The 13934-nt window shown below is 48.3% G+C and overlaps 1 protein-coding gene across 1 annotated transcript; it reads right to left on the reverse strand.

Moving 5' to 3' along the window:
- Positions 1–3955: 3955 nt before the first annotated feature.
- Positions 3956–13855, reverse strand: DNAJC8 (DnaJ heat shock protein family (Hsp40) member C8). Its single transcript, XM_036397214.2, has 9 exons — positions 13732–13855; positions 12655–12756; positions 10763–10819; positions 9156–9222; positions 8428–8522; positions 7503–7574; positions 6963–7054; positions 5904–5979; positions 3956–4738 (listed from the first exon to the last, which is right to left on the reverse strand). The coding sequence occupies exons 1-9, from the start codon at positions 13792–13794 to the stop codon at positions 4616–4618; spliced, it is 747 nt and encodes a 248-aa protein (XP_036253107.1). The 5' UTR covers positions 13795–13855; the 3' UTR covers positions 3956–4615.
- Positions 13856–13934: the final 79 nt, after the last annotated feature.

Genomic DNA, 13934 nt, shown 5'->3' on the forward strand with positions numbered 1-13934 from the left:
CACACGGGATGGAAGCCTTGGCAGGGCGGGCTGCACGGGGGCTGGCATGTGGAGCAAGGGACAGCCAAGCTCTGTCTGTCAGGCCACATGAGGCTGAGCTGAGGCTCCTGCAGTGATGCCCCAGAGCTGTGCTGGGATGGAAGCTGCAGCCATCTCCTTCCCTCTGCCACCAGACATCCTCCCCCCTTTCCCCTTCCCATCAGCTGCTGTAAGGATGAAGGAATCTCATACCCTTCAGGTATGAGACAGAGCCCCAGCTCTGCCCCTTAGGCTGCTCCTGGGGGTTTAAACCTAAAACCAAACAAGATCCTGCCACAGAGGTTGGCTGACAGCCAGTCCAAGTCTCTGGGGAGAGCAGCCAGCAATGTCAGGGGCAAGGGGAGTGCTCACAGAGGATGTAGCAACACTTGACAAATCTTGGTTCACTGTCCTGCCACAACCCAGCTCTTAGAGGAAATGAAAGCCCAGGGGCTTTTGGGCTGGGGAGGAACCTTCAAAAGTCTCCATCCTTCCTCTGCTCAGCCCTGCAGCATGGCCATTCTGCATGGGCAGGTCCCTTTGCCCCCATACAGTGCTCACAGCCAGCTCCTCCCTTTTACTCCCTTCCCACCTGGGGACCCTCTTTCCCTGCTCTCCTGGCCCTGCTGCCAATTGCTGAGCACTCCCATATTAAGATGCATTTTGTCGTGGAGGCTGGGCTTGTTCAGCACTCCTGGCAGTCTGGCTGCCCTGTGCTTGACAATATTTCCTGTTCTTCCTGTCCAGGGAATGCACACGGCAGCCGACAGCCCTGACACCTATGCAAGGCTGAGTTGAGGAAAAAAACAATCTTGAAAATGCCTTTACTTTCATCGAGCCAACTTGCAACCTAATAAAAAACAAATAAACTTCACTAACTCTGATTCCCATAGATGCTGTTAAGGATCAGTGATAGTCCTTCAGGTTGTTGTAAGTGCTGGATCCCAGAGCAGCTGTTCCAAATTCCACTCTCTGGGGAAAACCCCACACAGGCTGAGCAGTGAGCAGTGGTTGTTCCCCATGGGTCTGGCACCCAGCACCATTCATGCTGCCATGGCAGATGCCCAGGGCCTCCTGTAAGCCCCACCTGCCTCTGGCACAGTTTCCTTCTTAGATGTAGCCTGGTAGCAACGTACTCACTTTGGATAACCACATGTAAATTCAGAGGGATCAGAAACTCTTGGTTTTATAAGCAAATATCCAGAGATTTCTTCCCAAGAGCAAGCTACACTGCGTAGGCAGAGCTCTCCAAGGAGTGCAAATGGAGGAGCAGCATTTCAGCTGATGGGTCTGTGACTGCCTGTCAGTAACACAAGCAGCAAACAAGGACAAGATCAAACTCCAACATGCAGCTCGTGACAGCACCAGTCCCTAGCACACAGGTGAGCTTGATCCCTGCTGGTTCCAGTCCCCAGGACACATTCTTGAGTACCAGGACGGGTCTTAGAAAAAGCAGGAATTTCTTTTGGAGCTGCAGCACATGCTCAGCTGGTGCTGTGTTACTGTCTGTGAGTTCTCACTACTCACAGAACACTCCACAGAATTTTCTTTTGCTTGTTGCAGGCTGAGCACAGCCTGTCCCCACCTCCTTACCAACCCTGCAGGAATGTGCCCCGGAGCTGGGCTTGCTCAGCAGGAAAACACCCCAACCCATGGGCCAGAGACACTCCTGGGGCAGTGGCAGGGGCGCTCCCTGGGTCCCCTCTGACAGCTAAGGCAGGGCATGGCTTCTGCAGCTGGCTGTGCCACAGGGATTGCCCAGACTGGCAGAGAATGTCCCTGCTGGTAGCTGGGCAGCCTCCCCAGCAGTGGGTGAGGCAGGGAGCAGGGCAGCCTCCAGCTGGTTGTGGTTCCCCAGCCCAGCCCTGCTGCTCGCGGCAGAGGGGTGAGCTCATGGGCCACAGTGTCAGGATTTGTGTGCTACAGCCCCAGGCTGTCACAGCTCTGCTGGAGGCAAAAGCCACATCCTGGTCTGAGCTGTCACAGCTGGGACAGTGATCCTGCTGCTCCCAGCTGCAGTGAGACACCTCCTGCCACAGCTGCTGCCCTCTGTTCCATCTGCCTGCCCAGCCTGGGCAGGGGCTGTGCACAGGTGGGATGAGGGACCTGCCCTCCTTGAGAGGCTCCAAGCAGTGCCTCCTCTTCCTCACAGGAGTAAGGTCCAGGCAGGGCTCCTCACCTTGCTTCACAGCATCCAAGCAAAGCCAGGGTCGTTGTCATTCAGGGGTGGAATGGGACCTGGGTGAGAGCAGCCCCCTCCCATCCCACAGGCAGCAGCAGCAGCAGTTCCTGACTCACACAGTGCTCCTCATCACCCCAGCCCTGCTTGCTGGGCACACAGAACGAGGAGTGTCTGCCCACACCCTCTGGGAGGATGAAGATGTCTCAGAAGCCCTTGGCACTGTCTGAGGTGCCACGGCTCAGAGATCCACGGGGGATGCTGAGCCAGCTGAGCTACAGACACAGAAGGAGCTTGTGGAGCTTGGGGAGGAAGGCCTGGGAGAGCAAGCAGGAGGGAAAGGAGAGTCTTACCTTGGGGCACAGAGCACCTGCTCCAGCTCAGTCACAGACCCCAGCCCAGCAGGTCTGTGCTGCAAGGGGAGAGACCAGCAGGGCTGAGCCGTGTGTGTGCTCCTGCCTGGGAAGAGGCTCTGACAGGAAAGAGGGCGTGGTGCTGCTCCCAGGTGAGTGACTCACTTCCCTCTTGGCACTTGTGACCTGCTTAGCCGTGCCCTGGCTGCACTCTGGGGCTTGACACCAGTTCCTGTGGTCCTTCCTGGGGCAGGCAGCAGACGTGACACAGCTGAGGCTCCACTGATGGTGAGGGGCTTTTGTCACCCTCCTGTGGCACCTGGTGCCTCACAGGCCAGAGATGGGGTAACCCAGCCCTGAGCAGCTCCAGGTCAGGAGCACTCCCTGGCTGGGCCAGGGGTGCAGAGGTGGTCCCAGTACCCTCAGCAGATCTGTCCTCTGGGCTCCTCATTTCCTTCCAGATCCCGGGGTCAGGAGGCAGCACAGTGAGTACTTGTTCCAGGCTTCCATGATGGGTGAAGATTCATCAGGCAAAGTACCAGGAAGGGCACTGCTCTGCTCTGGGAATCCCCAAATCACAAAACATCAGCCAGAAAATACTTCAGGCAGGGGCAGCTCATTCCTGTACCCCTTCTGCAGTACTATAAGCCCCCCTTGGTCCTTGTGCTCCTTCAGCCTGGGAGGAAAGGGTGGTCAGGGACATGGGGGACCCACTCCTTCCTGCTGCCACTGGCACTGCTCTGCCCAGATTCCACATGGGGGCTCCCCCAACATATTCTGTGGCACTGCCATTGCTCAGGTCATGGGCACAACATCCACCTGAGTCACTTAGAACAAGAAATCACATGTTTTTCTGTCTGCTCCCTTTACACCCCATGGGCTGTTTAACAAAGAAATGTTGTTGGGGTTTCCTTGTTGGTAACAACTGGCTCTTATTTTGGCAGGAAAGGAAATGTGAGGCTTTTAAGACAGTCCTGAAGGACTAGACAGTCACAACCCAACAGTGCACAAAGCACTGCTGCCAGAAGGAACTGGCTGGCTGCAAGGCCTGGAGCTCCCCAGGCCCCCAACTGCAGAGCTGCAGCAAACATCCCAACTTCCCAGCCCAACAGCCAAGATGAACTATGGCCTTTCCCAGCCAGGCTGGGATTAAGGCAGCCAGGCTCTGCCAGGAGCACAGCCAGAGAATGAGGACAGTTAATGTCCCCTCTGCCTCCAGGCTGGTGACACTGCACTTGGAACAGCTTAAAAGGGATGTGGAGAACTGGAAAGGCAGAGAGCTGGCACCACAGTCTGAGCCTGGAGAACAGGCTCATGCTGAAGAGCAGCAGCATCTCAGCACTGACAGCACTCCACTCACACTCTTGCTATTGCATTTTTTAATAATTCCAAGGAAAAAAAACGATAATTTGGGTAAAAATTTATTTTACATACAGACCATTGCAGCTTAACTATTAATCAAGAGAAGTTATTTTCCTTTATAGGAAGTGACCAGCTGGTCTGAGATTAACAGAAGTCTAAGCCTGAGAGCTGGGATTTTAGTCTGGAAATCAGATTTTGGGAGCAGGTTCCTTCCAAGCACCACTCAATGCAGTGAGGAGCTGCAGGATTCAACTGCAGGCCAGCTGCACTGCACAGTGCTGGAAGGATTTTCCCAGAGTCAGTCCAGATCTTTCCCAAGCTGAACTCGCTGAGAAAGATGGTGCCTGGAAAGGTTTGGATGCATCTCCAATATTCTGTTCAGCTCTCAAACTAGAAACAGAAGTGGTGAAACAGCACAGTCTGTGTGAAGTACAAAACACTGAGTTACAGGGCAGCAGACACACGGGACAGCAGGAATGGCAGGGACTCTCCTAAGCCAAGAGTTCTACGTGGAGCAGGGCCCTGGCTGGGGTCATTCTCTGGCCCTATTTCAAACAGACAGAGTACAAAAAATACTTGGACTGATAATTAATTGTACTGGAAACAAACAGTCTACTAAAAAGCAAATCTTACTCTAGGTGCCAATGAGTCCTTAAAAGCAGAGAAGGGACTGAGGAGCTGCACTTGGGCAGTGCTTCCAGGATCATTCACGCTGCTCCATTTTTACTTTGGGAGGTCTCAGGAAGGTCCTGTTTTTCTTTTCTTTCTTCCCCTTTGTATTTGCCTGGAAATTTCTCCAGCTGTCAACACGGCCATCCCGACTTTCCTGGGAACAACAGGGAGGAGCAGGTGAGTTAACAAGTGCAATAAGCAAAGCACAGGAGTACATAGTTCAGGAGATCAGTGGCACTTCCTTATCCAGCATGCAGCTCCTGACAGGCAGGACACAAGGACACTGGGAAGAGCCAGAGCAGCACAGTACAGTGGAACTACAAGTGAGCTGACACACACCAGTAGAAGTACTGGGCTGGATTCTTGGTTCAGAATTCACCAGATTGGGCTGGGCAGTCCTTACTCTCTACAGAATCCTCAAAGGAAACAAGAAAGCTCTCAAATGGATGTTCCTGATCTGTCAGCCCAGAATGAGCCATGTCCCTTCTGTGCCTCAGCTCCTCCCTCTCCTGGTGCTACAGGAAGAACAGGGAAGGGAAATGTACTGCTGCCTCCTCTCATGCTTCTTGCTCAAAGTCTCATCACATTGACACAATGAGACAAAAAGGCCTCTGGTGCACTTCTCTCCTCTCCCTGCCCTACCTGCTAAGAAGCAAAAACCTTTCCTGAGGAGGAAAAAAAAAATCAAAACAGAAAACAAATCAAAAAACAAAACCCACAAAAAAGTCCCTAAACCCCCAAATCTCCCTACAAAGCAAACCTATGATCTCTACAGGCTGAAGATTTCACAGCAGGACAGAGCAGTCCAGGAATTATCTACTTCACAGGATGTGATCCATCCACTCCAGGCCCATCTGTGCAGTACCAGAGCTGCAGATGAGCAGCTGCCTGCTTCCCTGCCCCCTTTCCCCTGGCAGGATGGGAGAGGGCCCAGCACTAGCAGGGATCTGGATGCTGGGGCAACCAGACTGGAAAGTACCACAGCAGTCCACACAAACACTTCCCAGGTTATTTTTAATGGTCACCAGTGACCTGGGTTAAGCAGCAATTCTATTTTACAACTAAAAATAAGAATGAACTGCTGACAGAGATGAAAAAATAGAATACCTCAATTTACCAGACCTGTTTCTGCATGGGTGATACCAAAGCCCTATTGATGGGCTCTTCTCCACACACATGAACAAACCCCAGGCTGGTGCAGATCTATTAAATCATGTTACAGACTTGCATACAAAATGTTTCTCATCTCTCTAGGGGCAGTCCCTGCAACATGGACAAGAATTGCTGGGGCCAATTCTGTAAGTTCAAGTGCTGAATACCTCAAAGTTCTTCTGCCATTCTCGTTCTCGTTTGGCTTTCTCCTGTGCTTCAATTTCCTCTTCCCTCTGCCGCTTCCTAGAAGGGAAAGCACAAAAGTTATGAACCCACAAGCATCCACTTCAGAAAGCAAGGTAATATTTTCAAATCATCTTGGAAAGCTCCTCTAATTATTTGGCAGATTACAGAAGAGATAAATATGCATACCTAAGATAGCACAGCAAATATAGTTTCAAATATAGTTTCAAATTTGGAAGAGCAGTGAGCAGGGAAGATGGTTTGGCCCCACTGATAGCAAGCTGACAATTGACAACTGATAATCAAGGATTTGGCTTCTCTTGCTCAGCAAAACAAGCTGGACTTCTTCATCCAAGAAGCTGGAGACCACACTAATGTAACTCTCTAAAACTACTGAGGGTACACGTTCTGAGAAGTTAATAAGCACTTCAGCATGCAAAGTACAAATTAAACTTTTAACTCCCTACTTTTCACCTGTAATCAAAAGCAATGTCCTGCAGCCATCTCCCACCTCACTGACCAGCACAGACCCTGCTGCAGGAAGTGCACTCACAGTGAGCACGTGATCAAATCACCTAAAATAGTTCAGGATCACACATGCCACAGAGTATTTCTGGCATTTAAATAAAATTAAAAATCAATCCTTAGCAAGCTAATAGCATGCAGAATCGTGTCACCATTTCACTGTTGTGGCTGGCCTCCATGTGTACACATAAGATAATACAATTAAATACAATTATACAAAATATATTGACATCTTCAGCACAGAAGGACAAATTTCCTGTGTGCTTTTCTCAAGCACAGGGTTCTACAACCCACAGGCTACCAGAGATGTGGCAGAATCCACATTATTGGCAATCAGCTTGACAGGACCCTTGTTAGTGTAATCCAAGGCCCTGCTGGTAGCAGGAGGTCAGACCAGATGATCTCCAGAGGTTCATTCCAATTCAGACTATTCCAAGACTCTCTGATCCTGTATCTTCTCTGAGGAAGCATGAGGTGGAAGAAGAGCCTGGACTGCACAAGTGGAATGTCATTTATACCTTTCATGCATTTCTTTCGCTTCTCTTTCTTTCCTCTTAATTTCCAGTTCAGCAAAGAGCTTCATTGTCTGTTTGTATACAGCTTGTTTGAACTGTAAAACACAAATCCAGTCTTAAAATAATGCCTGGGAACACAGTTAAAGTCTGGTTTACATACAAGTGTATGAAGCTAAAAAGAAAGCAAACCACAGGTGTGCCCACATGACCCCTATCCTGCCCTGACAGTAGCAGCAGCACACAGAAAGGTATAAACCACTGCTGATTAAATTCTGGCCCTGGCACCAGGAAACAACTGCATATTAACCTCATATTAGTCTCATTTTAATTGGTATTCATGAAGCTGTGCCTAAACAGAACTGTTCACTTCAAATTCTCTTCTTTTTGGGTTAAGTCTTGGATTGTTACAGAATTTGTTCTTCTGTAAATGTAAGGGTTTACAGCATTAGCAAGCCTAATAAATACTTCTGTACTGGCTTTCAATCTTAATTCCTCAGAACACATTTTGTACTCTCCAGTTTCTCTGCACATAGGATGACTTACAACTTCAGGATCATCCTCCTCTACAGTGGGAGGTTTTCCATCCTTCTTCAGCTGCTTCTTTTTTTCTTTCACCTAATGATTAAGAACAAAAATAAGAGCTTTAAAAATTTTATAGGGCTTACATAATTTTGTCCAAGTGGTTCTGCATCTCTGTTCCAATGTACAGAAAGTACTCTGTTCTTGATTGATGTTTTGTTTTACACCAAACCCTCCTAGGCCCAAACATGTACAAGATTACTATCACATGAACTGTCATAATTAAAAATACTGTGTTGGATAATATTCCTCCAACATAATCCCTTCTGTTTTTTTGATATATATATTGAATGTATTCTTATTCAATATACACCATCCAAACCAGCACTAAGTTTATTTTGCTTCATGATATTCAAGTGACTAACAACAAAGAGAACATCAAGTGTTCCTTGTGTTAAGAGTATCTGAGCTCTCCCATATCATCTGCTTCCTCAAGCTTTCTGTGTTTTAATCCACCCACATCACTCTAACTTCTTGGCCAATGCAATCCAAGCTCCTTTTCTTATCTTATAGGTCAATATCCTCCAAACTTCCCAGTCTCCTGCTGTCACCACCTATTCTCTTCCACCTACACATATCTGAACTGCATCATTCATTCACAGACTTGGAAAAAAATATTTAGGTCAGATCACGTGGTCTGACCTGATTATTTCAAGTACTGAATTTCACTGAATTATCTTGCACTGAGCTCAACAGCAGTCCTGGACACAGCAGGCTTGCTCTGCTGTGAAGAGCCTGGAGCCCACCTGCACAGTGCCATTATGAGCTTTGCTCAGCTTAGTGACCTAAACATGAAGCAAGTGTAGCAAAAAGCAAAATATGAATGACTGAAAACGAATGATTGATTACCACTCACCCCCAACTCTGGATGTTCCCATAGAATACTCACAGTGTGTTCCACATATTCTTTTCCTGCCTGTATCACATCCAAGGCTCTCTTCTTTTGCTCCTGATCTAGCAGCAGCTTGTAAGCTTTATCTACAGCTAACAAAAAACATCAATATTAATAGCACCAGTAGTCATGTTCACAAGGCATCACAAGACTGCCACTTGTTGGCATTACTAATTTTGCTTCTAGAATTTGTGCAAGTCATTTGTTTGGCAGTCTGTTAGTTGGTTTAATTTTCTTTTTTATTAAATACATCTAGGAAAGTGATAATATGATTAGTTGAATGAGTTTTGGGATACAGTAATGGCAGGAACTGTGTGGTACCTTCTGGAGGGAGCAGGTGAAAGCACCATTCCTCCCAGCTGTAGTTATGGGCATGAACACCTTCCTGTGATTTCCTGCCTACACAGCACACACCTAAAACCATCACTCTACTTCTGTCCTATGGTCTTTGAATAAAATCTAATGCACAGCTTAAACAGTTTTTCTTGAACAATCCCACACCCCCCTGAAGATGTCTGTCCCTGTGGTGACATGACAATGGCATTGTTGCCACCTAGTGCCACCTGCTGAAATGCCACCACCTCACACAGCTGCTGCTGCCACAGCTGTCTTCATTTACCCCAGCTAAAGCACCTCTGCAGCCTTTCCGTCCCCTCCACCCTAAGGAATTTTTAGCACCAGAAAAGCTGACACTGCTAACACTGCAGGCAGAGAAAGAGTGTTACCTTCAAATGCCTTCTGGGCTCTATCTGCATCATCTTGGTTTTTGTCTGGGTGCACCAATATTGACAGCTGCAAGAAAAAGGATATTACTATCAAGAGCATGGTAAAACATGAAGAGTATTTCAGAGTTTTTTGAGAGAAGGGAAATAGAAAGAATCCAAAGAGATCACATTCATTTGTACATGGACAAACCAGCTGACAACATGCAGAAGTGTGTGCCAGTACAAGCTGAAAGAACAAACAATCCTGGTAACAAACAGGCTGTCCAAGAAAAGCTGCAGCCTGTGATGAGAGGAACAATTTAACACCCCTCAGCTGATATGAACCCCTTGGCCAACAAAGATTTTATCCTTGGTCTTGACAAGAAACAAACATAAAAATTATCCTCAACCAAAGTCTCTCAAGAAGTTCTCCAGCATGCCCAAGGCTGTCCAAATACCAAACTGTTTAAGAGTGGTCATTTTTTCTTAGGCTGCTTTACTGAAAGTTAAGAAAACTCCTGCCTGTACTCTGAGATAGATCACTACCATCCTGAGGGGAACTTTAACTGGGCTGGAAACCACAGCCTCCACATTCCCCTTTCAGAAAGTTATTCAAAACTTTCCATATGGCCTCTTTTAAATTTATTTATAGACCTTTTATTTTTGCCATTGTGGTACAGAGCAGCAGCTGAAACTGCTTTAGTGTTAAAGAATACAAAATAACTACTTTTGGAACTGTTCAGCTGCCAGTTTGTAGCTCCCAGGAAAAGGTTTGCCTTTAGTCCTGAACAGTTTGCCTTCAGCCAGTGCCTTTTTCCCCTTTGTTGACTGTTCCACGTTCTGCACTTGGGTGTTTGATTTCTGCACTTGGGTGTTTGATTTCTTCAATGCACAATTCCATGCACATTTTTCCTTTCATTACCCTGAATTCAAAACATATCCCATACTGTTTTACCAGCCCAAAGCTGAGAATGTCATACTTTATTGTCTTGTAGGAGTGAGAAGCCAACAACAGACCAAAAGTTATTATCCCTCTCACTTCCCACACAGAGGAGGACCCCATATCCTGTTCCTCTGCCCCCACAGCATCTTCCTGTCTACAGACACTCACACCATCAATGCAGCTGGAGGCTGCAGCCCCCCAAACACTTGTTTCTTTGCTGTATGCACTGATTAAACTGAAACCTTTTCCTGCAGGTCTGTCAGCAGAGGCAGGCTGGGGTGTTCCTGTGTTTCAGACCTGCCAGGAAGCAGGGCTGCCTCTTTATCGGGTAACCAAGCTACTAAAAATGACCATGAAAATTCTTAAAGAAACCTCAGAGAAAATCTGGATCCAAGTCCATATATTTGAGAAAAATACTTTTTGATCTTCCTTTAGAACTGAAGCTCAAGAGGCTGATCATACATGGCTATATTAGCTGGCAATCACACATGGCACAGGCAAAGCAGCCAATCCTGCTTGGACCAGGGACAGTGCTGCAGCTCTCCTCGTGTTGATACAAGCACTGCTCTATGCATTTCTGCCAAAAATAGACACCCCTCTACCCAGATACAGCTTTAGTACCATTTTTCTTGTGCCCACACAATCTCTACAGCAATTCTACTTCCCCTCCATGAAAGCTGAATACCTGTCGGAATCTTTTCTTTATCTCTTCATCTGTGGCTTCAGGATCCATCTGCAGCACCTAAAAGAGACCATGAAAGCAGAGCAAGTTTGATGCTGCTCTCCATGTTTCATGTTCCTGTCAGCAAGCTCTAACACTCTCATGAGGAGTGTCTGAAGTCACTTGGTTGGTTCAGCCTGAGGGGAGAACTCATTACACCCAAACATCCTTCCAAGGGGCAGCTCAGGGGCAGGTACTGAGCTCTTCTCTCATGGCCAGGGACAGGACAGGAGGAAACTGCATGAAACTGAGTCAGGGGAGGTTGAAGTTGGAGCTCAGGGCAAGGCTCTTCCCCCAGAGGGTGCTGGGCACTGCCCAGGCTGCCCAGGGAATGGGCACGGCCCCGAGGCTGCCAGAGCTCCAGGGATGCCCAGGCTGGGCTTGCTGGGGGCTCTGGGCAGGGCTTGGCTTTGGGGTGGGGTTGTTGGGGGGTCTGTGCAGGGACAGGGGTTGGCTTGGATGATCCTCTGGGGTCCTTCCAGCCCAGGGTGGGGTTGCTGGGGGGTCTGTGCAGGGACAGGGCTTGGATCCAATGATCCTGATGGGTGCTTTTCAAGCCAGCCCATTCAGTGATTCTGTGCCACTTGGTTCACTGGCAAACAGACACACACCAGAAAGCTCACCCCACGACGACATGAATTTTCACCCAGTAAACCAGAAACATGTAACAATCTTTCTGACATTTGTGACACTACTTTTAGCAGTGCTAGATTCCTCTGGCTAGTGTCCTTTCTATGTTCAACTCTTGTGTAGACAGCTATGATCCATAAATGGGTCTGAACCTTCAACCAGTCCTGCAGCAATGCTCAGTCTGACAGAAACAAAAGCATGTGGTGCCTTGGGGACAATGCCAGGCCACTCAGAATTTTTATAAAGAAGTTTTATAACTTCTTTATAAAAATTTATTAATTTTATCATTTTGAAAGAAGACAGTAGAGTTTTACTGTTTGGTTTCCACGAGTGACACCACTTGTTTATTGATCTTTGCAGGTGTGGCAGAGTTTAGGAAATCTTTTGTGAATTAATTTACTGAATGTAAGATTTAAGCAACAAGTGAGCAGATGCTGGTCTGACTCCAAGAATCTGTAAATAAAACAACCATTCTCCCACAGGAAAGCTACAATCTACTCTGAAACAGCTTTCTTAATTTACTCTTTAAGTACTAAGACCTATACAAAACTGATAATTGTCAAAGTGAATCTGCTGACTCATCTGGATGACCAGCCCTGAACTGGGACTACAAAAAGCACCTGAGGCTTGAAAAAGGCAGTGAAGATGACACCAGGAAGGAACACACCCAGGGAAAGCCAACTCCAGATGAACACAGTATTGTTTATTATTGTTTATTGTTTATTTACTGCCTTCCTCAGGCTTTCCTACTTATTAAGACTTCATAACTGACTGCAGCTGGAATCAAACACTATAAAGTGCAAGGGCATTATCCATTACCCAATGGTTCCTCAGAGACTACTCACTGGTGTGACCACTGAAAGACCTTTTCTTACTCTATCCACTGTCCAAGTTCAGAGGGATGAACACCCAAAATAAAACACACAGCTATAAATGCTGAATTAAGAGAGCAATGACCAGAACCTGCCAAGCTCAGCTACCTTCCTGTTCAGAAAGTACCCAGCCAAATCTTCCAGTGCTGTTGTATTGAGGGAAATGTGACAACATACAGTTTGTCCTGCCATCAAACACTGAGAAAGACATAAACACCATCCTGCTGTCCTCTGCAAACCTTCTGCACACTAATCTGTACCAGAGAAATTTCTTCTTTCCTTATGTTGTCTTTTACTGGAATAAATACTCAGGATCAGAAAGCTCATACATCAATTCAGAATGTTCAAACTAACCTCAAAAGGGTTCAAGTTGAAATATGAAGATCCAGGTCGGGTCAGCCGGTCAATTTGGTTTTTTGATGTTAAAACAGAATCTCGTTTTTCAATTTGCTTTACCTGAAGAACAGAGAGACCTGTATCAGCTGACCATCACAACACCTTACCTGTTTATTCACGCTGTTTGAATACGCTCATCCTTATCCTGTACTACAATTCATAACTCCCCTTGCTTACCCCAAGCCTGTAGTTATTTTTTCAGGCACTAGCAGCACATATTAGCATAGCCACACATAATTTTTAGCATTTCTTACAGCTCAACAGTGTTTTCAACATCACATTTTATCTATAAAACATACTGCAGAACAGTTCTGTTTGTTCCTTCTATGGCCTTCTCCACAGCCGTGCCTTCCCTCCTCCCCATGCACCTCCAGCAGTTCTGTGATTCCTTGGAAACCACGGCGTTATTACTTTTAACCCGTTGTTGGCAGTACAGCCCTTTAAACACGTTAAGTGACACTGATGCAAACACACAAGCCCGCTTTTAATAACCACACGTTATTTAGTTCAGTTTTTACCCTTCACTGTACCATACCGAACCAAACCATGTATTTATATTTAACGTTCACCTTTATTTAAACAAACGTGCATATTTTTTTAGCATTTCCTACAGCCCAACAGTGTTTTTAACATCACATTTTATCTATAAAACATACTGCAGAACAGTTCTGTTTGTTCCTTCTCTGCAGCCGTGCCTTCCCTCCTCCCCACGCACCTCAGGGAGCGCGTTCAGGCCGTGCCCAGAGCACCGGGCCCGGCGGAGGGAGGGGGCCCAGGCCCTGCCGGTGACAGCTCGCCCACAGCGAGGCCGAGCGGGGCCCGGCGCACAGGGACCGCGAGCGCACCGAGGGCCGAACGCGGCTCCCGGCACCGGGGCTGAGGGAGGGCCGGACCGAGCACCCACCCACCGGCACCCGCCGCTCGCCCGCCCGCCCCCATAGCGGCTGGGCCCGTCCCGCCCGCCGGCGGCCCCCGAGCCCGGCCCGGCCCGGCTCCTCCCGGCGCGCAGCTCCCGGGGCACGGGCGGTACCGCACCTCGTTGTAGAAGGTCAGGAACGCGTCCTCGGCCGCGCCCGCGCCGGGCCCCGCCGCCGCCATCGCCACCCACACGTGACCGCGCCGCCACCACACGTGACCGCGGCGCGCGCCGCAGCGACAGGCCCCGCCCCCCCCGCGGCGCGCGCGGGCACGGGACCCCGCCTTGTGACGTCACAGGGGCCGCCCCGCCGCGGGGCCCT

Source organism: Molothrus ater, chromosome 24 (genome assembly GCF_012460135.2).
Source record: "Molothrus ater isolate BHLD 08-10-18 breed brown headed cowbird chromosome 24, BPBGC_Mater_1.1, whole genome shotgun sequence".
Lineage (NCBI taxonomy): Eukaryota > Metazoa > Chordata > Aves > Passeriformes > Icteridae > Molothrus > Molothrus ater.